The sequence below is a fragment of the Manacus vitellinus genome, unplaced genomic scaffold (genome assembly GCF_001715985.3).
Source record: "Manacus vitellinus isolate BGI_N305 unplaced genomic scaffold, ASM171598v3 scaffold_15_pilon, whole genome shotgun sequence".
In the NCBI taxonomy this organism is placed as follows: domain Eukaryota; kingdom Metazoa; phylum Chordata; class Aves; order Passeriformes; family Pipridae; genus Manacus; species Manacus vitellinus.
The window spans coordinates 4,635,812-4,659,852 of record NW_021939122.1 but is presented as its reverse complement, the minus strand read 5'-3'; the positions used below and the strand labels follow the sequence as shown (position 1 = coordinate 4,659,852).

The 24,041-nt window shown below is 37.1% G+C and overlaps 1 protein-coding gene across 2 annotated transcripts in view; it reads left to right on the top strand.

Moving 5' to 3' along the window:
* The window catches only part of TM9SF3 (transmembrane 9 superfamily member 3), a 43,641-nt gene that overhangs the window by 16,067 nt on the left and 3,533 nt on the right, over positions 1–24,041 (top strand). For both annotated transcript variants that reach the window (XM_018069077.2, XM_018069078.2), the window contains exons 5-14: positions 2,299–2,376; positions 3,312–3,443; positions 3,972–4,138; positions 6,743–6,837; positions 8,726–8,856; positions 17,413–17,552; positions 19,103–19,171; positions 19,266–19,412; positions 19,570–19,653; positions 19,780–19,856. In XM_018069077.2, coding sequence (XP_017924566.1) covers positions 2,299–2,376; positions 3,312–3,443; positions 3,972–4,138; positions 6,743–6,837; positions 8,726–8,856; positions 17,413–17,552; positions 19,103–19,171; positions 19,266–19,412; positions 19,570–19,653; positions 19,780–19,856 — 1,120 coding nt within the window. The remainder of the gene's footprint in view (positions 1–2,298; positions 2,377–3,311; positions 3,444–3,971; positions 4,139–6,742; positions 6,838–8,725; positions 8,857–17,412; positions 17,553–19,102; positions 19,172–19,265; positions 19,413–19,569; positions 19,654–19,779; positions 19,857–24,041) is intronic.

Below are 24,041 nucleotides of genomic sequence, written 5' to 3'. Positions count from 1 at the left end.
ATAAGGTTTTTTTCTGAAGCTCTCTTCTATTATATTGAATTGCTGTCATAAAAGGAAATGAATAAACAACATTTGCTGATTGAGATAACAATTTTTCAGTTTTCCTCCTTATTTAGTTAACGTTACTTAAATCTGTAATGATTCACTTGTCATGTTCACCACATTTGTATACTGAAACTAGTTCTTAATGCATTGCTTTTCTACAATGTGTTAGCAGCAGATGTCAGCATAAGATTTTATTTCAGAGAATATTCTTGCTGCTATTACATTGGTCTTGTGCTGAGTAGGTTGTATAGTTTAAAGTGCAGATAATTAGGTTTTGTATGTGCTTTTTAGAATGACATTTACACTATAGTAGAAATTCAATAGTAGAAATTCTGAAATTGCTATTTCAAATTCCACCAGCATTGTGAAGTCCATTTGCTCTGAATTTTAAGTTGGACAGCACTGAGTAGCTACCAGTAATGAAAATAACATTAGATGTTCTCTTAAAATACTTTTTAGTGTACAAAGCTCAAGACTTAGCTATCCAGTTCTGTTGGCACCACTGGGCAATTGCTGGGCTGGCCTGTGTGTGCTGTTTAATTCACAGATTGTCTCTGGTGCATTTGTTCTAAGCACTGCTTCATAGTGACAGATGCTCTAATGAGAAATGTATCTGCTTAACAAAATGTTGAAAGCTATTAATGTTTTGAGCTACTAATCTTGAATAAGTTTGTAATTTGAACTGAAGAACATTCATATCAAACCTCAAAGTGAGTAGTACTCAAGTCTTCGGGTTTTTTAGTCTGTCTCAGGATGGTGGTGAGCGATTGGGGTATTTAATCTACATTTAATCTACTTTCTTCTATACTCAGTAAGAGAACATGTGTTGGAAAGGATAGTTGCTTCTCATGTGTTTTAAAAAGATAGGCACAAGGGGGCTGCATTTGTTTCAATATCACTGAAAATCCTGATATTTTTAAATTTTGGCATGCTTTTGAAAAAAATTTTAGGATGGGCTTGTTTTAATTTTTTAATGCAGTTTCAGAAATAAAATAAATCTTGCAAAAATTCTCAAAAATACTTTGTGCTACTGTATTAGCACCATATATTTAATTAATACAATTAAATTTTCCAAATTCAAAGGAGTCCTCTATGCAGCTTGTGGAGTAAATGATAGCAGTAATATCCTGTTACCCTGTGATAGTATGTCCATAAACACATACTTTTCCAGCTGGTTATTTATTGGCAGTTGAAGTGTCTAGATTGCAGAATCCTGTGGTCTTACAGGTTTTGGGCTGCAGCTTTTAGTTTTGTAAGCTTTTAAAATTTTGATGTCTGTCTATTAGGGTCCAGCTTGATCTCTTTTATCCAGTTCCTTTCCAGCAGGCTTGTATCTCAGTTCATGCCCTTTTTTTCCTATTGGCATCTGTTTTAAATCTTTTGTTATATTGTCTCATTTCCCACACTTCTGCTAGACTGCATCTTTTTCCTTGGGCACTGTACTCAGAGAATTTAGGTACAGGTGATTTCACTGAATACCAGTCTCGGTTCATGGTAGCCAAACAGAGTTCAGCTGCCTTTGGGGGAGCAGAAGCACACGGTGTTGTTATTGCTCAATGAACACTGGAGATGTTCTCCACAAGCCTTGCTTCGTAAAATGCAGCACATGGAAATGTTGAGAAAAGGCAATTTGCTGCCAGCAAAAAAAGAAAACCAAACTGAAAAAGAAATCAAGTGCTTTCTAGCATGTCATTCTTGAACATATTTAAACATGCTTTCTTTCTTTAACCTTTGTTCTGAAATCTTGAGGAAATTAGGGAGGATTTTTCAAAGGGTTTACAAGTATCTCCTGTGGGGAAAAAACATCATCTTTGAACTATTCATTTTACAAAACTGAAAAATAAGAACATTTGGTAGATTTGGGGGTTTGTGCCTTCAGTATGAGTATCTTCATGGGCTCTTTCTATAATCATGAAAAAGCTTTGTTGTATTTGACGACAAGTTTGCATCTTTGGTTAACCTCACAGACACGGTGAGAACTGAGACAGTGCAAGACTGATTCTTCCTTGTTTTTACACATAAGCATATATGAGAACAGATCCATGAGGAAAGGTGGCTGATGTTCATTCCACATATGACCTGTAGATGCCAGTCTTTAAGAACATCATTCCGTTGGTTTTGCCAAAACCTGGATTCATATTGAAAAAAACATCTGAAGTGGGTGGTTTTTAATATACCTTCTGGGTTTCAGCATGTGAGTATAGATGAACATACTATAATGAGATTTTAAAATGTAAACTTTTCTCTCTCTAGGTGAAATGGAAGAAATCAGATGTGAAGTTCGAAGACCGATTTGACAAATATCTTGACCCATCTTTCTTTCAGCACAGAGTATGTATTGTTCTAAGAAACCTTACAAAATAACCCTTTGAAATGGTTACTTTAGTTCAGAAGATGTCATGGAATTTTTGGATGATACCTTTGGTTTTTCAGATGTCCCAGGTGTTCCGGGGCAATGAAACAGGGGGATCTAGGTCTAGTTTTCAAGTGCCAGTGTTGTTGCGAAAAAAAAGGATGGCTCCAGTCTTTTAGAGTGCTTCAGTAAGTATGCAGGCAAGCTTCAGACTTGCAGAATATACATGGCAGTTCAAGAAGATATATTCACATGATGAGAAGCAGTGAAGCTTCAGGGAAACTGTGCAGCCGTGTAGGGTGAATAACTGCAGTTGGCCCTAGGTATGCTTCTTTCTGAAGTAAATGCAAAGCAAAAGGCATTAGCCTAAAGCAGTTGGTGGTATCAGTTGTGATAGTTTAAATCTGGGGTTGTAGTCTCCTTAAGGGTAATATAGTGAGCTGTGCAACTTTCTGAAATTAGAGATTTCGCATTCTGTTTGGAGCCCAGTGAAAACCAGAAGTTATGCTTGTCAGAGGAAAAATAATGCTGCTGCACATTTTGATCCTGTGCAAAGCAATAGTTCCTTTGACTTTTTGGCTGTGAGCATCTCTTTTGCTACTTAAACTTCTTCTCCAGGAAGGCAGCAGTACATCGTGTTGCCTTGTGTTTACCAAGGGAGCATGCACAACCAGTTGTTCAAAATTAGCTGCTGCTTAGCTAAGCTGTGATAACTTTGTCATGGGCAAGGCTGGCTCCTGAAAAGCTTCATGTGCCAGTTTTTGAGTGACTTTCTGAAAATGTAGTCTTACAGTATGGTTTATTGTTACTTAGCTGGTGCTGACAAGCTGTTCTGCTAGGCATTTATCCTTTTTGGAACAATTTGAAACACATTTACAGTTCTAAACCTTAAGGGTGTGTTTTCTTTTTGTAGATTCACTGGTTTTCAATTTTCAATTCTTTTATGATGGTGATCTTTCTGGTTGGCTTAGTGTCTATGATATTAATGAGAACTTTGCGAAAAGATTATGCAAGATACAGCAAGGAGGAAGAAATGGATGATATGGTAAGATCTGTGTTCATGTTTTAAAAACTTTTTTTTAAGGCTTGTTGTTTTCTTGTCATACATTCATTGTGTTAGGAGCTCTGAATGGCTTTCCTCAGTTGGACAGAAAACTGCCTTTTGTGTGTCTTGAAAGTGTTGCTGGTTTTCTTTATAACATGCTCCTAGGTTGCAACCCAAAATTCTTCCATAGTCACTGTGTTAATGTTCATATCCAGCCTTAGGTTAAATGAAGTCCATTCTGATTTGGTAGTGTAAGCCTGCATATACTCCTAAATACTTCAGAGGATTTAGGGACAGGGAGGGATTCTGATAGATTTTACTGCATCGTACATTCCAGTAGTCATTTTTTGTTGTCTTCCATAAGCATCTGAAAAGTAAACTTTTCTCCTGGGTTTGATGCATTCAGAAGAGAAGACACACTTGCACCTGAAGTTGCTTTAATAAATCAGACCTTTTGTTTATATCTAGCTTGTGTGTTTGTCATTAATTGTCATGACTAGACTTAAAATTTGTTGTTGTTGTTCCCAGGACAGAGATCTAGGTGATGAGTATGGGTGGAAGCAGGTCCATGGAGATGTGTTTAGACCATCCAGTCATCCTCTAATATTTTCATCGCTTATTGGTTCTGGCTGTCAAATTTTTGCTGTGTCTCTTATAGTCATTGTTGTTGCAATGATAGAAGATTTATACACAGAGTAAGTATAATTGTGTCATGTCTTCCATATATAAATGTTTAAATGAACAAAATAATTACAGAAATTCAGTTCTAACTGGCCTGAAAAAAGTGTTTGAGAGTCTTTAGTCATTCTCTGTAGATCAGATGTGATATTAAGAAGTGATCTTTTAATTTGTAATGAAACTTTGTCCTACTGTTATCACATGAGTTGGTCTGCTTTGATTTTCTCTTTTAATGCTTGCTTTTTGCATGATTTATTATGAAAGTAGTTTGTTGTTCTGCAGAGTCAGATGTAGATGATATGGGAAATAAATGTTAAAAGGTACATATTTCATCCCTGGTTTCATCCAGATGGACAAGATATTACTATATTTCTTACCCTATATTCCCTACCATGTCCTGTAAAGGCTGAAGTAAGAGTGTATTCTGTTGTGAATAGTCCTGTTTGCTACTGACAATGCATTAAGTCAATCTTATCCACAAGTCTTCTCAGGAATGGAGATGTACTTTCTGAAGCTCTTTTGAACACAGTGCTCGGCCTGTGTTGATGTAAAACCTCCTCCAGCAATAGGTGGGCTGTGGTCCTGACTGGAGAGAATTCATTTAAAACAAACAAATAGTACTCAAGTTTAAATTTAACACACTACTTGCAATTCATCTGTTTTCTTCTTTGCCTTTTATCTGTTAGAGATTTTTGGGTTACTCGTTTGTATTTTGGTTTGCTTGGGGTTTTTTTTTCTGGTTGGTTATTTTCTTACAAGTGCTTTGTTTTAAGCAATGACTAAACTTTCAAATCTCTGTTCTTCTTGAATTTCACCTGTAACTATTGATTTTAACAAGTTGTAATACTTCTAATGTGCCACTAGAGAGAACTCTTGTTTTTGAATTTAGCTGCCTTTTAATGGTCTGTGTAAAAAGCCACTCTGTAGTTACCAGCATCTTGGCATATTTCCATTTTTTGTATGGTGTTATTCCCCTCCTTGTGCCCCATGGTTATATTTCTGTATAGGTGTACATACACACTTCTAATTGTGCAGCATGTCAGCCCTTCAGAGGAAATTAAACCATTTTAGAATGTTTGTGCACTGTAGGGAAGCTGTAAGTTAGTAATGGCAATTGTGGAATGTGTCAGAACAGTAATTTTAAAAAAGATATGTGCACTTAGTCTTTTATTGTGATAGGCCTTTCTATCACTTTCAAAGTGAATTTAATTCTGGTCAAATGTAATGGAACAATTTGACCAAATCTAGTGCAGACAATTTATATATTTAGGAAAATAGCAATGTGAGTGAAGAAGGCTGTAAACCAGAATTTCAAGAATGATTGCCTGTCACTGTTCTTCAAGTCTGTTAAACTCCTAGCCATCATGCAGCTGATGACAACTAAAAGTCTCACAGTGAAATTTGGTCATGTCAGTTATTAATTTATTAATACTGGTTTGTGTTTTGAGAAGCATTTTCATTAGAGTATTTGAAATGTGAGTAAGCTCAGAAATAAGAAATTTTGAGATAATTTTAGATTAACAACTCTGGTCTTTTTACTGGTAGCCTGGTTTTACATGTGCCACTTCAGACTGTACCTGGTCTTTGGAGTTTTGCATGTTTCTAAATTGTGTTAAGTTAGGAGAAGATTTTAAGAAGCAAATGTTAGTAAAACAATCTTCAGTGTGTGTGACCATTAGATATATTTGCTTTGGTCATGCAGTCATGGAAGCCTAAGTGCTAAAGATTTCTTCTTTGAGTACAGCAAACATCCAGTAGTGGTGCCTCAAAAACCAAAATGGCAGTAGACTAGAATCTCTCAGAACAACTACTTTGAAGAAAGTACAGCAAGCTGTCTGAAAACCTACTGCTATTTGCTGTTGAAGAATAGCAGAGGGATGTGGGGAAACAAGTCTATTTTAATTAATAACATTTATATCTTGCTATTCTTAGACATGAATTTAAAAAATGTATTTGGAAATGGCTTTTGTGATTTAAAATTATTACCTTTGGCTGTAAAATTTCAGAAAAATTATGCCAAAATGAGTACTCCAACATCTAATGAGGTGATAATTTAAAAATTACTAAGTTCTTCTGATTGCACTACTCAATGCTGATGTGTGACTTCATTATAGTATTTATAGTTTCTAAATCTAATTTTCTGCAAGATGAACACTTTCTGTCTGAAAAGTTAATTTCTGAGGGCTGGCAGAAACATTATTCACAATCTTAGTATATTTTTTTAATACTGGCCTTTTCGCATTTTATTTGCAGTTGAATCTTAGGCTTAATGTTTGTCATGTAAATAGTTATTTATACACAAAGTGCACACATCCAAATGTCAGAATATTTTTATCAGAGGAGAAATGTTTGTACTCCAGTGAAAATAAATGCATGTTAGAAAAGAATGTAGTATGTCAAAACTCTTTTTCCCACATTGAATTTGGGTTGGACAAAAGCTTTGGATACAAACAGTTCTCATTCTTATGCAGATTTCCCAATTTAAGCACTGTTAAATTTTGTATTACAGAAAAATATTAAATAACTGCTTCTGCTAAAAATACATGCCTTGCAGTATTTTTTTTTTGCTCTAATCATGTTTGGTTTTATATGCCATTTACCAAAAAAATCCCTTCTCGTAGGAGAGGATCAATGCTTAGCACAGCTATATTTGTTTATGCTGCGACATCGCCAGTGAATGGATATTTTGGAGGAAGCCTTTATGCCAGACAAGGAGGTAAATTGTTTTCATGTTTCAGCATTTTCATTGTATTGTTAAATGGAGAAGTTATTATTTTCTGATTTGCACCAATATAGAAGTGTCCTCGTGGAGTTAGGTCATTCAGATGGATTCCATTAAATTCTGAATAAAAAACCATTTTGAGTATATTTAACTTTCATATTATCTACTCAGTATTGGCTGCACTTTCTAAAGAGGTAGCTGAAGTCTTAGGTTAATTTAAAAGTAATAAGAGCTGAAAAACTGTTAACAGTTGTGACTTATGAATTGCTTGTTATACTCTTGTATATAATTGTTTGGCTCAAGACATCCAGAGTTTAATAGCCTCTCCCTTTTCTGTTACACACTGTTAAACAGCTCATGTCATCTTCTCCAGCTGACTCCTACATGGTCCTCTTCTGTAGGTACTAGGGGGTTATGTGAGGCTATGAAAAGGATGAGTATAGATTATTTACTATTATTACCATTAATTGGGGATGGGAAAAACTGTTTATATCATCTTTTAAAGAAGGTTATTCTGCTTTCCACTATGTACTTGACTTTATACTTTGCAAATCAAAATGAGCGTCAGTAGAGAGCAGAAGCCAAATAAAATCGACATAGCAGATATGGGCAGGCTGTCGTCAAATGCTCCCCACTGTGCCTGAGCTATGACCAGTTAGATCCTTGCAGTCCACTAGCTTCATCCATTCCCTATGCTGCAATAAAAGAGTAATCAATATCTATTATCTTCTAGAGTACTTTAGAAAAAATAATTCTGGGAAGTTCGCGAAAGAAAATTTATATCTTTTTAGCCTGATGTACTTGTTAGTATTCAATCTTGGCTGTACTCTTGAGTTTGGAGGCTAGATGTTTCTTTTCATGTGGCTTGTTTGTAAACCTAGCAATTTGTACAAAAACAGATCTAGGCAGATAAGGGTTGCTGGTCTGAAATGTACCATACTGTATAGTTGAGCCAGATTTGCCTGTTTTTTTTGCAGATCAAATATATATCAAGCCGTGAAATGCTGATTATGTTGGCTCATGGTGAAAATACATATGATGGTCTTGAAAAAAATTAAAAGCTGTATTTTGATTGTTTTTATTTACTGCATATTAATATTATGGTGTATTAAATTTAATTATAGACAGTATTTAAGAGCATAAAAAGAAAGTGCAAATTTTTAAGGCATTGCCCAAGAGGGTTTCTTTGAGCTCCTTAGGGAGCTCTAAACTTAGTAATAACTGCTAACAAGTGTCACTGTTCCCTTGATTCTTGGGGTTTCGAAATCACTTTCTTTCTACCTTTTCTGCTGTTGAAGATGTCAAGAGTTCAATTCTGCTGTGTGCTAAATGCTGTGGCAGCTTGCTGTATACCAGGGATAGCCAGTTCCTTAATGCATCCTGAATGTGTGGAAGCAGTTTATTTGGGTCAAGACAACGCGGAGCAGGTGCTGCCAGGAAGCAGCTGTAGCGCCGAGTTGTCCTGGGAGCAGTGCTGAGCTCTCCTGTGCTCTCGGAGTGTGAGCAGGCTCTGCACAGGGCCAGTTCTGCTGTCTCTGTCTCTACTAATCTGCAGCCTACATACACACTTAGGTTTCATACCTGGTTCCTTTGGCCAGCTTAGTCAGCATATGCTGTTCTTCAGCTGCAACGTTCTCACGCTGTATCGCTCTTCCTGTCTGTTCACCTGGCCTACTAATTGATTAATGTGAGTGATTGGGAGTCAAATGAAACTGTTAGTTCACTCTTGGCTCTTGTATTGATGTAGTATGTTGATATTTGTTTCTTTCACCTTTTTGTGGGAGAAGTAGTCTAGCATCTGAATCCTGGAGAGCTTGCTAATACATTTTTAAACAAAACATGCTGTGTGTCACCAGTCTCATTGGAATGTCCCTTCTTGCAGGAAGGCGATGGATAAAGCAGATGTTCATCGGAGCCTTCCTCATTCCAGCAATGGTGTGTGGAACTGCCTTCTTCATTAACTTCATTGCCATCTATTATCATGCTTCAAGAGCTATACCATTTGGAACCATGGTGAGTCATTTTATTGGAGAATTTAATCACCACTGTAGAGACAGAAAACTACAGGGTTTTTTTAATCTAAATACAATTATAAGTCATAGCTTTAGCTTCCTAGTTAGAAATATATTGTAGGAGGGGTTTAAGGTGCTTCAAGTATAATTCCTTTTTATCACAATAGTAACAGCTGCTGGATACCAAACCCAGTCTTCTCTCTGCTTAAAATGATACTTCTGCTTTGTGTTCAAGCTTAGTGTTTTAAAAAGTGGGAAGTTAACAATTTGAATTTTCTTCTGGATGGCCAATGCAAACTGGTTATAATCTAAAATGAAATATAAAAGGATTCCAAATGAAAGCTACTTCCAAGTCATAGCAAGCAAGCAGAAAAATAAAAATAAATTATCAGGCAACAATGAGATAAGACATTCTGAGGAGATCTGTCTTTACGAAAATGTCTCGCTGTTCTCACTTTGTGTAATGTTATTTAATATCCAGTTATGGTCTTGTGTGTCTAAATTTACCCAATCACTTGAAAAACTATGCTGGTTGGATTACTTTTTCATTTAATCATGATGGCTGTCTTTATTTCTTGTGTCTTTTGTTGGGATTTTGTTTGTTGTGTTGGCCCTTTCAAGCAACCTCAAATAATCCTGTGAATACAATGTAGGAAGTAATCACTTGCCACTTCAGCAGAATTTCTGTTTGGTCTTGCAAGGGGTATTATTTTAGAGCAGAAATTTTTTTGAAATACGCGTCATAAAATCGCTTTTTCTAATTTTGTGCAATACCACTGTTAACTTTTAAGAATATCTTCATACAGGGAGTCTTGTTTTCTTTTCAATGTCTGTAGCAAATCTTGGAATGTAACATTTTTTATAGCTTTCTTCTTTGCATATCAGTTTTTGTGATATGTTACATTGTTCAGACCATTCAGAGATTTTTGAGTGGCCTTGGATTTCTTCTTAGTTTAAATCTACCACAAAATGAAGCTTAGTATCACAAGTTCTATCTTATTGATTGTATTATTTGGGATATAATTGAATTCAGTACGTGACCGAAAATATTTCTTAAGAACACATTTTTAATGAATGAATGTGATAGACATTATAACTGATAATAAGAAGATAGACAATTCTCAGTTTCAGGGAAAGACTTTCAATAATTTTTTACTGATGGAAGAGTCATTAGATGTATGTTGCTGAATCTAGTCATCTCCTTATTAACAGTATTTTCAATGAATGCCTAAATATCAACTTTTTACATTGAATTAATTGTTACAAAATCAAATATAATATATATAATTATTATTATATGTTATATACATATAACATTTACAAAACTAAATATAATATAAAGCTAAACGTGTTTATAAACTCTTCACCTTTTTTTTTCTGGTTTTCTTCTTCAAGAAATTAGACTAACATTCTGTCTTTGAATATGTTCGTATTAGTTGGTCAGTGCCCCAAAGCAACACTGTATTGTTTTTTCTTTCTTACACTAGCAGCCATGTACAATACTGTCATAAAAGTTTACAGCACTGATCTTTGATATGTGCGAAGAGGCTCTGTTTTACTGCTGAGCAAACCGTTATGGTATCCCATTTCTCACTTGTATTCCCATTTGGAGGCCAGGAATGCTGAGGGAAGGGAATTCCACCTGTGCTGAAGTTTTTCTTGTGAATTTGTTCAACTGATTTGTATTTTGAGATCATGGGAACGTGCAAGCAAAAGCAAATGGATATATAAATCTTCAGGGGTCACTTAACCAGAATGTTAGGACTCCATACACAGTGATTTTTACGTTCACAAGGTTTTATGAGAGTGTTTGAATCATTGTGACTGTGGCAATAAAACCAGAGCGGAGTTAGCAGGCGAGCAGGTTATGAATCGGAAACTTCATCAGAATGAGCAACGCTCTAATGACTTCAAATCAACAAGCTGGTTTGTAGAAGGAAATAGAAATTGCTTGCAATTACCGTGTTATGCTTTAGGTTGAAGTCCCCAGGAAGCCTTCTGGCTTTATGGATAAGATACCTTTGTAGCTTTCCACCTTTGTTTTCAATGTAAAGAAGTGTCCAGAATTGTATAATGCAAGCTTGCTGCTGCTGATTTCTTGGGGAAATAAAACCTCTGTCATCTAAATGTACTACAATACAGAAGTTACTTCCTTTACCCTGGCATGTCTTGAAACCACTCTCCTTGATTTAAATTGCTGACAAGATTTGTCCCCTCTTCTTGACTACTGTAAACCTGGAAAAAGCACAAACTGAGTTGCTGAAAAAAGTTCCCGAACTAAAAGGATGCTGAGGCCATTCTTGAATGTGTCATCCTGTGCTTTGCCCATTTGGCATTGCCACTTCCTAGTGAACCTAGGGAGCCTCTGTGACTTAATTCCTCCCTACAGATAGATTTTTCTATGGAATCTAGGCAAGGACAGCTGATAGTATCAAAGCCAAGACATCCAAGCTAACATCTACTTGCTGCATCCTGGTATCCACTCTTCTACACTTTGTCTTGAAATGCTCAAATTGATTGGGCTCTTCAGGACCTTCATGCATCTCACGGACCTTGTACTCTGTTTTGAATGTCAGAGCTTGTACAACTCATTCCTGATGTCTGGAATCTCCTCAAAGATGTGGCATGACCTGCGAAGATCTCGAGCTTCTTTCTGAATTCAGTCTTCACTCTTGGGACTCTGCCCTTAGCCCTTTTGGAAATATGTGCAAGCTGTCTTACCTACAGTGACAGACCTTCTGCAGTGAAATACACCATGAGCCTGAACAAAGGCTTAATCTCTTCCCTGGGATATCTTTCAGCTGCCCTTTCCTTCAGAATGCAGTCTAGAATGTGATAGATTTTATTCAAATATGAGAGCTTTTTAAAACTTTTTACTTTAAAGCTTTTCACTCCCTAGGCATATAAAGGAGATATAAAAATCTCAGCTTTTTTCACTCGTCCCTTCACCTTTATAGAAATGCAATGGGTACTGTTCAATTATTCATCCTTTTGGAGCCCAAATTTAATTTTTTATGTGTATTTTTGTTTATTATATCCTGTTACTGGTGAACATCAAGTTCTGAAATTGTTGTACACCTTGACTTACCTTCTGTTGATGTTTGTCAGTCTTTTCAATGTATTTATTAATCATCTTTCTATTTTGTTGTGTTTGAATTATATGTAAAAAGTGGAGCATGGAACATTTAAGAAGAATTTTAAATAATGGCATATGAAGTGACTTTTCCATATATGTTTGAGGAGCATGGTAGTAGTTCTGTGCAGCAATACTAAGTAATGAAGAATTTCTACTGAGTACAGCATGACTGAATTTGAAGGGGTCGTCTTAATTCGGGCATTTCATAAGTTGTGACTGCTTACGTTGTTCCGTGTGCAATACATAATTTAAAGATTTCCATTAAGCCTGCTATGACTAATGTAATATTCTGACTGCAGAATCTGTGCAGCTTCTATTAACTGTTTAAGATGTACTGGTTTTGTTTTGTTTGAGCAGTAGGTTCCTTTGTGACTAACATTTCCAGTGTGCATTTTTAATGATTTAATTAAACAAGGTAAAGCACGCTGAATTTCTCTTGGGATTGAGAGACCCTGTTTGCATCTTTTATACCTTGTTTCAAAAAGAAGAAAGTGTTTCCTCCAATAGATAGCTTAATGCAGGCTGCAGTTTTCCCTGACAGGTTGGAGTTGATAGGAGTATTGACTGCCACTGAAAAAAAAGAGGACCTGATACTGCCAAAGATTTTCATTCCTTGAGCCAGATAAGGAAATACACCTGGCTAAAAATAGAAAAAAATCCTGCTACATACATTCAGCAGGGTGCTTCCTCAAATTGCTTGGAAGTGACTGTGGTACCCTTGGTCAAAACCCTTAGTTTTGCTGAAAATAGACACAGCTTAATGCTTCTGCCTACATTTTTAACAGTTCAATTTATTACCCAGAGCAGCACCCTAGATTAACAACTTACTTGTAATAAATTTAATACCACTTTATTTTGAAGCCTTCTATTCTTTTCTTGTTGCTGTAAGATGATATGTATTTTGGCCAGATGATATACTGGAAACTGTTGCACTAAACAAATTCAGTAACCTTTATATGGGAGAGAGTCTCATGACTGAGAGTGCTGTTTTGGTAGCTGACAGGAAAGATCAAGCTGCTGCTTTGACAGTTAATTTTTATTGCTTTTCTTCCCTGTGCATTAAGCAGTCAAGGCACCATAGCCTGCCAGTAGCTGTTTAATATTAGATATGCTCATAAAAATTTTAATTATCACCTTTGAATGAAGCTTAATCTACAGTTGTCAGAAAATATGAAACACATGGCACTAGGACATAAATTATATCCCTCCTGACAATGTTTCCTTTCAAATATGGAAAACCGAGTTCTGCACATGTAGTCAAGGACAGTAGAATATTCTTTCTCCATCAAAACAAAACAAAAAGGAGTTAAAATGCAGGCTTGGTGAGGTTGACAGTCTTTTCTATGGCAACTAAAACCTGCAAACTAAATCAAGGGTTTGTGTATAAATGAGATATTTTGTACAACAAAAATGCAACAGTCAAAATGGAATAAGTATTTTTTAATGTACTGTCTTGGTACAGAAACCCATGTAATTGGTCTTGAGTGATATGGCTTATAGAGAACCTGTGCTTGTTTGCTTTATGAAAAAACAGCTTTGTAGATGTAGTATATTTGCCTCTTTGCATAATTTGTGTTTTATGAATTGGTAGTTAAAGTGGTTCTTTGAGTTTCTCTTGGCTGATGTTACAGTAGTACTTCTCTTAAAAGGCTCACAAAGACCTAACTTTCTTATCTCTGCCTGTCACACAACAGCTATTATTAGGGTTTGGGTTTTTTAGTGTGTTACTGGTGACCTCTGCAGGAGGGTAGGGCAGGTATGTGCCTTGATCCTACCTTCATTTCTTCTTACCATTTCTGATGGTGAAATGGAGGCCAGTAAGTGCCTGGACTGCTTTTCCTGTTGTACTCTTGCTCTCAAAAATCTTGTAGGCAGAAATCTCATAATTTCATCATTAAGATACTTGTGTACCCCAGTGCCCTGTGTTTGCTTCAGTTTGGATTTAAACTCTGTAGGTTTAGATACTGCCCAGCCTGCATCATCACTGTCCTTACCATCTGTGGCAACAGGGACTACCTGCTTAGTTTGGGGGGGGCACTGTCTTTGCCTTAGATCTGAAATTAAGAGGAACGTACCTGAAAAGATCAAACAGCCAACTATCTCCAGTCATCTCTCACATCCAGGGAAGACTATCACTGCCAAGAGTGAAGAAAGTCATTTCACCAGTTATCAATCTGAGCAGGTAGACTACCTGTGATTCAGGCAGCAAGAAAGAAGATGCTACTGAATTCAGCATGGTGTGTACAACCAGGACCAGTTGTGTTGGTCAACCTACTAAGACCAGCAAGTTGCTGTCAGCAGGGTGGGCTTATCTCAGAAGACAAAACATTCACGTCTTTATCATTTTGGACAGCTTATCAGAGTTAGGTGGGAGTAGAAGGCATTCCTGAGTCTGTGCTATGGCCTGTCCTTGCTTGCTCGATTTGGTTTCCTTTGCACTGCAAAATCATCTCAGATAACTTTATACTCCTAAATGGCTCCATGAAAAAAAGGAAAAGAATGTGCTTCACTTTCCACTGTCCCCAGAACAGACGGCAGTTCACTGTTTAACAAAACGGGGACTTTATCTAATGCTGCTTACTGGGTCTCACTGAAGATGCCATCTGGTCTGTCTGAGATCAGTTCATTTTTCAGCTGATGGTTAGTATAATGTAAGATGCTACATCAGTATCAGTCATGCTTTGACTGATCTGATAATGAAATCACAAGCACTCAGATTTTCTGACAGATGCCAGTTATAAGTGTACTGGGGACTGCTTGACTGTATTTACTGAAGCCATTATTTAAGGAACCTTGGTCTGTCTCAGCTTGTTTTATGCAGATAAACACTTCAGATTTCAAAGCTGCTGTGTAGTCAGTTTTCTGGATAACACAACAGCCAAACCCTGCTGGATCAAGCTGGGTCTTCTCCTTGCCCACCTGATTTGAAGCCATTCAGCTCTGCAGTGCATGTCACTAGAATGAGATGCTACTGATAGCCTTTTTTTCATCTAGGAGTTTGCCAGCTAATCAGTAATTAGGTCTGGATGTTCCTTGCTTGGGTCCTTGTCCAGGGTTATATTCTTTCTACCTATATTCCCTATAAGACATACTTTACCAGATGGACAAATACAAGCTACTAAGTGTTGTTCCAGGTGATCTCAGAATCCAAGACTGTTCCCAGACAGTTTCTTTATGCAATAAAGCAGTGGATTCACTTTCTACCACTGTTCCCAGACAGGGGAAATTTCCAAGATCAAGAAATTAAGCTACAGTCATCTTGATAGATGCAAAAGACAGTTGGGGCTGGATGAGCAGTACAGATGCCCTTTCATGCTGCCTGGGTCTGAGCTTTTTGCCTCAGCCAGGTATGAAACCTACCTGCTAGAACACCACAGAGCACCATGGGCAGGGGCCACTTGACACACCAAAGGGCCTTGCTGCAGGAAGCAGAGCACACTTTTCTTGAAAATGGAAATGGTTTCAATATATTCAGATCAGAAATTCTTGAACCCTATCCAGACCTTAATTTTTGAACATCTCTTCTACCCACTGCACTTCAAACAAGCTGGGAATTTTTGGTGAGGATTTTAATAAAGGTAGCACTCAAGATGATGTTGTTTGATGTTTCTGATACTTTTTGACATTTTTCTCTGAAAATTCTCATCTGCTCATTCATTTAAACTGAGTAGTTTTCAAGGGCAGAACCTGCATCCATTAATGGAGCAAGTTGTATACTTCTGCTGTAATTTATTCTTGGGCAACCTCAGTGTCCTATCTAAGGCATTATGCTTGCTTACCTGTGGTTTGTTTTGAGTAATGGAAGATAAATGGGAGCTACTAAATATGAATTAATTGTGTAAAAACTGCTTTACTATTATATTATTTATACTGCAAGTGTAAGTACTACTTAGCTTCTCCTTATTTACCATTGAAGCTTCATATTTTAGTGGCTCATGATGTAATTCTTTAATAACCTTTCCTCAAAGATATACAGAGCAGTCTGGAAAGTGCTTCTGCTTGTTGACCACCAGTTTGGTGTTCCCCTTCTGTGAAGTATGAAGGCTTGCTCCATCCAGCCCCAGGCAATGTTTTCCATTCCCCTCTGACCTAATGATATACAAGTCATTAATAGAGGAATAATCCACTGACTTTAGTCAAATGTTGCCTTAAACTTGTGTGATTCACCTAATGCTGAGTTTGTATTGAGCTAATGTAGTTCTTGCTTTTCAGCTGCTTGCAGTAGATTTCTGTAGGTATAACATACATGAACAGCTTTTATTTATCCTTGGAGTAACTGCTTCTTAAGCAAGTCAGTGTGAGACTCTTAAACCTGTCCATTGTTCTGCATTAATGTGCTGCCATGGTTTGCATTCTGATGGAGTGCAAGATGAATACAGCTTCTTTCTCAGGAGGCACCAGGGTGTACACAGAGCCTCAGGCAACAGTGCCATTAAAAGGCAGTATTTTCATATGTTTGCATAGAAAAGGTCACAGGGTCAGCATTCAGAACTGTGGTTATTGCATTATGTGCAACTGTTCTGTCTTTAATTATCAATATCAAAAAGTTACTGAACTGTCTAATGCTAATTCATTTTGTGCTAAAGAGTTAAGAGTAGTGAATGTCTTGGTAAACACTTGAAATTTTCCTGTTTTGGAAGATAAACTATGTTGCCTTCAAGGAATAGCAGAAATAGAGCTATATAAGTATACTAGCAAAAAAAAGATGATTCATGGTAAATTTTTAGGGAGGTTGTTCCATCGGAAAGAGCTGGAACACTGGCTTGACTTTGCTGCATTGTGCATAAACTTGGTTTCTCCGTGTAAGCAGGGCCATTGTGCTTCTAAATAGTGTAATCTTTGCATACCAGTGGTCACTGTTTACTAGCTCAGTCTACGTTCTTAATAACCTAGTTGGTGCATAGTGGAAAAAATTGAACCCAAAATTTTGATTGGTGACATTCTGACATGGCTTTGCAGTTCTTGTTTGGGTCTTTTTGAGACTGGATTAAAAGTTTTGCACCTAACAGTTGTAATCTTGTATGCAACTGCCTAGCTGCTAGATGTTAATTCCCAGGGATAGCACTCTGCAAAAGTGTAAGAGACACTGATGACATTTTCTGTTATGAAGTACCATGAAGATTTCCTTTTATTTCCTGTGCAGTGTATTGAGTATAATGATTAGATGGAAACAGTAAAACAGTCTGTAATGGTTCTGTTCTCTCAACTGATTCACGAAAATATGCTTAATAATGTTTATTAGAAAGTTTCTCAGGAAAAATATGCTTCCATTTGATAAACTAGGTATATGTTGACTAATGCTTCATAGTAGGAGTATAAGTCTACAGCAATAACTACTAAGGACTAATATTGGTTGGTTATCTTCTTTTGTTGTCTTATATGTGTTTTTTTTAATTACAACTTCAGTTATTTTGCTTACAGGTGGCAGTGTGCTGTATTTGTTTCTTCGTCATCCTTCCACTGAACCTGGTTGGTACAATTCTTGGCCGAAATCTGTCAGGACAGCCTAATTTTCCATGTCGTGTCAATGCAGTGCCTCGTCCCATACCAGAGAAGAAATGGTAAAGATGAGCATGAATGTTAACTGGAATTAATCACTTCTGTACATTTAAAATAACTTCTAAAAATAACTTCTTCAGTTTTTCTGAAATAACTTTTTATTTAAATTGAGTTGTGTCTAAAAGAACAGCTCAACTGGTGTTTCCTTAATATGATTTTTCTTCTGAGTTAAAAGACCACAGTTAGTAGTTGTAGCAGACTTTACACTCCTGGATTGCTGAATCACATTTTGCCTGAAATGTTTTTTAGTCTCTGTATAAAGGGGATGGAGCCAATGCAGTTCTTGTCTAGGTATCTTGAAACTAAAACCTCTCCTCTTTAGTTAATGCCTCTTAGAGGTTTAGGATTGAGTGTGCCTTGGAGGCAGAAGTGTTCTGATTAATGGTCTCTGTGTATAAGCTGAGACATATTTGCAGGGTGATGGTGGGAGAAGCTTGCAATGCTGTTCCCAATTCTGCACTTTTTTTGATGGCGCAGAGCCTAAAATATTACAAGTATATGGTTTGAATTGTGAAGAAGCCTTCACTATTTTTGAAGTGAATGCAAAGGGGCGCCTAGTCTCAAAAAGTACACTTAAGTTTTTGGAAAATTATGAATGCAGTCACTTTTTCCTATTAATTTCATTCTGAAGCAGAAGCAGCAAGCTGTGGAAATTAAAATATCCTCAAAGGATTTTTTAAATAGATTTTTCTTGCTTTCTCTGTTCAGAGGAATGGAACAGACAAAGTGAAGGGGGCACTGAAACACGTATGCCTGTGATGTCCAGGAAGTGCAGCACACTAAGTCTCTTTTTAGTAGTGACTTGTGCAGCTCAGATGCTAGGAAGTGATTTATATTGTGACCTGTATCTTGGGAATCTGATGGATTTTTCTGGATCAGCATGACAGATAAAAAGAAATAAGATACTTTTCTTGAAGATGATGAAATAGCACACCATCAACTTAGACAACTCTCCCTATAAATAATAAAAGAAACTGCAAATTAAATCACTGGTTAGTAGTTAGATTCAGCATCATCACAAGTACTACACAGAGGTCACCTTTAGTAAGTGACAGTATCATCTACAGGTAGCTGAGCATTCGTTTTTAGCCATATGTTCATGACTCAGTATAGCATTAAAAATAAACACTGGTTCTTAATTATATAACGATTATCCTGCAAAATTTTCTTTGTACTGTTTGCTGTGTTTGTAGCCATCAACAGCACTGGGTTTTCACTGCCTTCATTCAAGGCTAGTGGATGTCATGAGGCTTGATTGCTTAGTCCTCTTTTGGGCAAGAGAGCTTCTTTTTGTGGCTTTAAGGCTGGTTAGATGGTTAACCTTATTGCCTGGAGGTGATAGGTATGAGTGTTATGTTCCTGAGAATAACTCCTTCTTTTATCCCTACCCATGGCATTTTTGAGGGAATCTTCATTCTCATATGCTGATATGAGACAGAAATGTTCTTCATGCCTTTTAAATAATGCCCTGTGCTATATTAATTATCTGGTCTTAATATGCTTATAAATGAAAAATTAAAATTGTCCCTAACCTAATCTTAATATCTTTCAGGTTCATGGAACCAGCTGTTATTGTTTGCCTGGGTGGAATCCTCCCTTTTGGATCAATTTTTATTGAAATGTGAGTATGTCAGCTATTTGACAGCTTGATTAAAAATTATAATATTTTAAGTTTAATTACAATATCATCTGCATATTTTTTTTACTTTCTACAGGTATTTCATTTTTACTTCATTCTGGGCTTACAAGATCTACTATGTTTATGGCTTTATGATGTTGGTTCTGGTTATCCTCTGCATTGTGACAGTTTGTGTGACTATTGTTTGTACGTATTTCCTGCTAAACGCAGAGGATTACAGGTGGTAAGTATTGCATAATTTGCATAGTGAACTAGATTGTGAGAGTTTTGTAGAAAAGTAATGTTTCTTCAGTCTAGATGGGTCTTTTCCAAGTGCCTTGTACATCTTCTTGGGAAGCCTTTTGGCTGGATGCATGATGGACATGTGTGTTTACTTCTAGGCAATGGACGAGCTTTCTTTCTGCGGCATCAACTGCGATTTATGTTTACATGTACTCCTTTTACTACTACTTTTTCAAGACAAAGTAAGTGGTAGTTTTCTTGGTTGAATATCAGATTACTGTAGTGCCAAGTAAGTTTATTGACAAAATAAACTTAGGAAAATAAACTGAGGAAAATACTTAACATAAATTCCTGTCTTTCTTTTTCAGGATGTATGGCTTGTTTCAGACATCATTTTACTTTGGTTATATGGCAGTATTTAGCACAGCTTTGGGAATAATGTGTGGTAAGTTTCAGATATTTTGACATTTTTTTAACAGAATTTTTCAGACTGTCATATTTCTGAATTTAGCTTATGGTTTTGGTGGTGGAATGTGTGTGTCTGCAAGGTCTGCTCAAAAAAGCTTAGAATCTTTAAAAAGAATCTGAAGAGTTCTCTGCTTATACTTTGTTCCTACCTAATATAAAAGATTTTTTTGTATTGTGTCTTCTGGCAGAAAGATAATTTATGCACTGTGCAGAGAATTTCACCCTCAATGCAAGCTTGAAAGACTCAATATTTGGGAAGAAATTCTGCAAAATAAATTCCAAATTAAGTTAGCATTTTGCTTCGCAATTTTTACTGTTGCCTCAAGACAAGGAGATGGGACATCCATTGAGGCATAAATGTTAGCACAATACTGATGACAGTACTGTCTGTATCTTGTGGCATGTGTATATGAGGGTGACCAGAGCAGAAAGGGCTGAAACTTCAGTTCAACATTTGACAAATAAGTACTGAAATATTCACAGGTGAGGAGAGTGCAGAGTGCTCCTGTGTGCAGCTGGATTTCATTGCTTTTTTAAGATACTGTTTTGACAGTGTTTAGAGAAAAACATAGTTCGTGGCATGGAGGTCATCTGATAAAGTCAGATCAACTTGTTCACCTGTTAACTTTATTTTTATCCTCTTATTTATGACTTTCAGAAAGTGCTTCTTGGTTCTTTTGCACTTTTCTATGATGTTATTTGCTTTTTATGTTTGATCTTTATTTAATGCTTCTTAGCAGTGAATGAATAGTCCTGTAACTAATGGGAGGATTTCTTTTAGTTTATATGAGACACATGATGTCTTACAGGAACTTAATTCTGTAAAGTATAGATTTCCTGATATCTCAAGAGGGTGGGTAATATCACAATGCTTTATAAAAAGGGGAGGGAATTAATCTCTTAACTGTTGAGTACCTGTTCCCCTTTTCCCTCATACAGTCTAATCTTACTTCATCAGGTTCTTGGCACATTACAAGACTTCCCTGCTGTTTTGGTAGTCTTGCAGCCATTTTTTTTCTTTAATAGGCTTATACTTTTCAGCTCTAATCTTTTCTTTTTAAAGTGCTCAGGCTGGTATTGATTAAAATGTGTATGATGCAGAAGCCAAGCTTGCCCACCAGTTTCTGTAATTAAAATGTTTTTTAAAACATGGAAAAGGAAGATTGTCAAATGCTTTCTACTCATGGTAGGACACTATTTGATGGAATATTAGAGTAAAATCCAAATTTATTCAAAAACAGAAAATACTTTAGCACACTAAACTTTATTTCCATAGCACTATTGAGATTTCTTTTTGTCTTTTTTAAGTGTGTTGGAAGAGAAGCTGTGAGATTCCTTTTTACTGAGAACTCCCATTTTCAGCATGTGGAGTGAAGAAAAAAAATCCCCTGTCAAAAAGCATTTGTGTAGGGAACTTGCAGCCATTGAGGTCTAACAAAGACATTTGTGTTAAGGAATTGTGCAGTGTGCGTGCTCCTGACTGTACGTGTCCTGTGAAAAGTGTGTGGAGCTGTTCTGTGGGGGCTCACGCGAATGGGCGTGTTCGCTGTCACGCAGTTGGGTGTGAGACCAACTCGTTAGGGCCCAAAGCAGCAGCAGGGGAACTCTCTGTAGGCATGTATCATCCAGCTCTGGGTTTAATGCCCTTGACAATGCCTAGTGAACTCAAACCCCACATGTAGTGGGATGCTTTGATCCACAAAGTTGGCTGCTCTCTGCAGAGCATCTCAGTTCTGGGGCTGGACAGTAGGGAGCCCATGAGAACTTCCAAACCTTTTGAGCTCCTCATGTTTCCCTTTCCTCTTAGTGACAGAAAAGAATAAAACTTATTCCCCAACTTAGTGGATGGCTTAGGAGCTACATAGTATAGAAAGGCCTCTTGCAATACCACACTTCAGCATCCAAATAAATACTGTAAGTATGCCTGAAGGGCTTTTAAAAAAAATTCTGTGCTTACAAAGTCACAACTGTAGTAAGTGTTAATTGGTTTGAAATAATAGATGGGAATTAATCCTTTCTTTGTTTTGTAGTTGCTCTTCCTAAATATTTGGATATTTTTCTTTATTTAAAAGCTTGTTCTGCTGAAATATGATTGCAGTCTATTTCCACTAAACCTATATAGGCCATAACCAAGTTATAAATATCATCTGGTAAGGTGTTTAATACATAAATAAAATATTTCTCTTTACTGTGTTTTTTTATTCAGATGAACCAGCTGCCCTGCATTTGATTCAGGAGGACATTCTTTAGTCCTCATTGCCTAGGCTTTCCGCCTCCCTGCCCCATGTTTTATTCAATGCCTGTGAAGCAGCCTTGAGGCTTAACCCCTGCCTTGGGTATTGGCCACTAGTGGCCTTCATGGATAAGGCTCCTGTGATTCAGAATAGGTTATGATTTGTTTATGGGGATGAGAGCTTGTGGTCTCATGTGACTGCTACTCTCTACTCATCCCCCTCACTTCCATCTCATCCATTCTCTAGATCCCAAATGAAACACAATTAATGCTTTGCTCTCTCAAGTCTCTGTGATACCTGGCATCACATCACTAGAGGAACTCTCAAAGAACAAGTTCTGGAATGTATCTGAGTTTAGCAACTAAAATGGGCCTTGGATCTATTGACAGTGTTTGCTTTAACAGGAAAAACATCATGAGTGTTAAAACAAGAGTCCCGTGCCATTATTTTCTCCATTTACTGCATAAGGCAGATTAATTTCTTGACAAGCTACAGAAGAATCTGCATGTTCCTCTGTATGATTCCAAGCTCACATCACCTCTCTTCACAGCCTGTATTTGGGTCTGTCCAAATGCTGTAGTGGTCTCTCCTTGAAAAGGCAGGCTTGCAAGCAACATCCCGATCTTGTGTATGCTGTATTTGTTTTAATTGAACCCTACTTTGCCCAGATTAGTAATGCAGATCTCTTGTTTGCTGGCCACCTGAATGGTTGCCATGATATTTATATAACTTGAAATGCTATGCAGTACAGAAACTGACTCCACAGGGTCTTTACCACTCCAAAAACATTGAAATGATGCATCAGGTCTGCCTTGTGCAGATTTCCTGATTAGGTCTGAATTTTGGGCTTTTGGGGGTCTAAAAATCAAAATCTTGTGACTTCATAAATTAACATATCATCCCCGGGATTTAAAGAACTCTTCCAAGATCTGATTAACTCCTTAGACAGCAATGCCAGCTGCAGGTCTCTATGACCATAATTTATAAAAGCAGAAAAAAACCCTTTATATTTATACTGAAAAATGAAAGTTTAGCAGAAAACTTCTAGCGTTGGTTAGACTTTTGTATTTAACATGTCTTCTGCAATTCTCATGCATCCTAGTTCACTGCAAATGTTTCATGCTTTGCTCTGTATTGCTTCAAGGAAGGAAAAATATCTTTTCTCTGTTCTTTACCAAGCATCCAATCATTTAATGTTAGGTGTTCTCTGTAGTCAGTTAGAGATCCTGACTTCTCCATCCTTCCCATATTTTATGACTGTGCTGGCGGTCTGACAGCAGTAGTCTAATTCTTGCTGGATTTTCAACTTCATTTCAAACATGATAGTTAGCCAAACTGACTTACTCTCATTTTGGTTGGAAGAGATGAAGACATTCCCTGTGGATATTATAAGACCACAGTATTTACTGAGCCTGGCAAACCTGGGGTTCTGGGTTTGACCAGGTAAGTTGCTGAATCTCTTTCTGAGAAGAGGTCTTGGTCCAGTGCATGTCTTCCATTTTTCTGGATGTCCTTTGTACTGCAGTATTTTGGGTTTAGCATAAACTGTTGCCCCTATCAGAAACCCAGTGACCTGTTCTGTTATTACTGCTGTGACAATGCATACTCTGCTCATGACTCTTACTAATTTGAAAACCACAGGTTGCAATTTCCTTTAACTACTAACTGCTACTTGTTTAATCTCTTTGTACAGACCTCCTTGGAGTGTAAGACTCCTGGGATGGGGATCTATTATTATTTGTGCCTTGTGGGAGGGAAAAAGCCATCTGCCAATAAAACACTCATCCAGAAGGCATGTAACTTATAATAAAAACCTGCCCTCCCATCCACCTTCCCTGCAGAGTGGGTGATTGTATGTTTTTTACCCTCTGTTCAGAAAAAATGGACCCGGTTATTGGCAGCAGTAGGGGGGCTGCTATATTTATCGA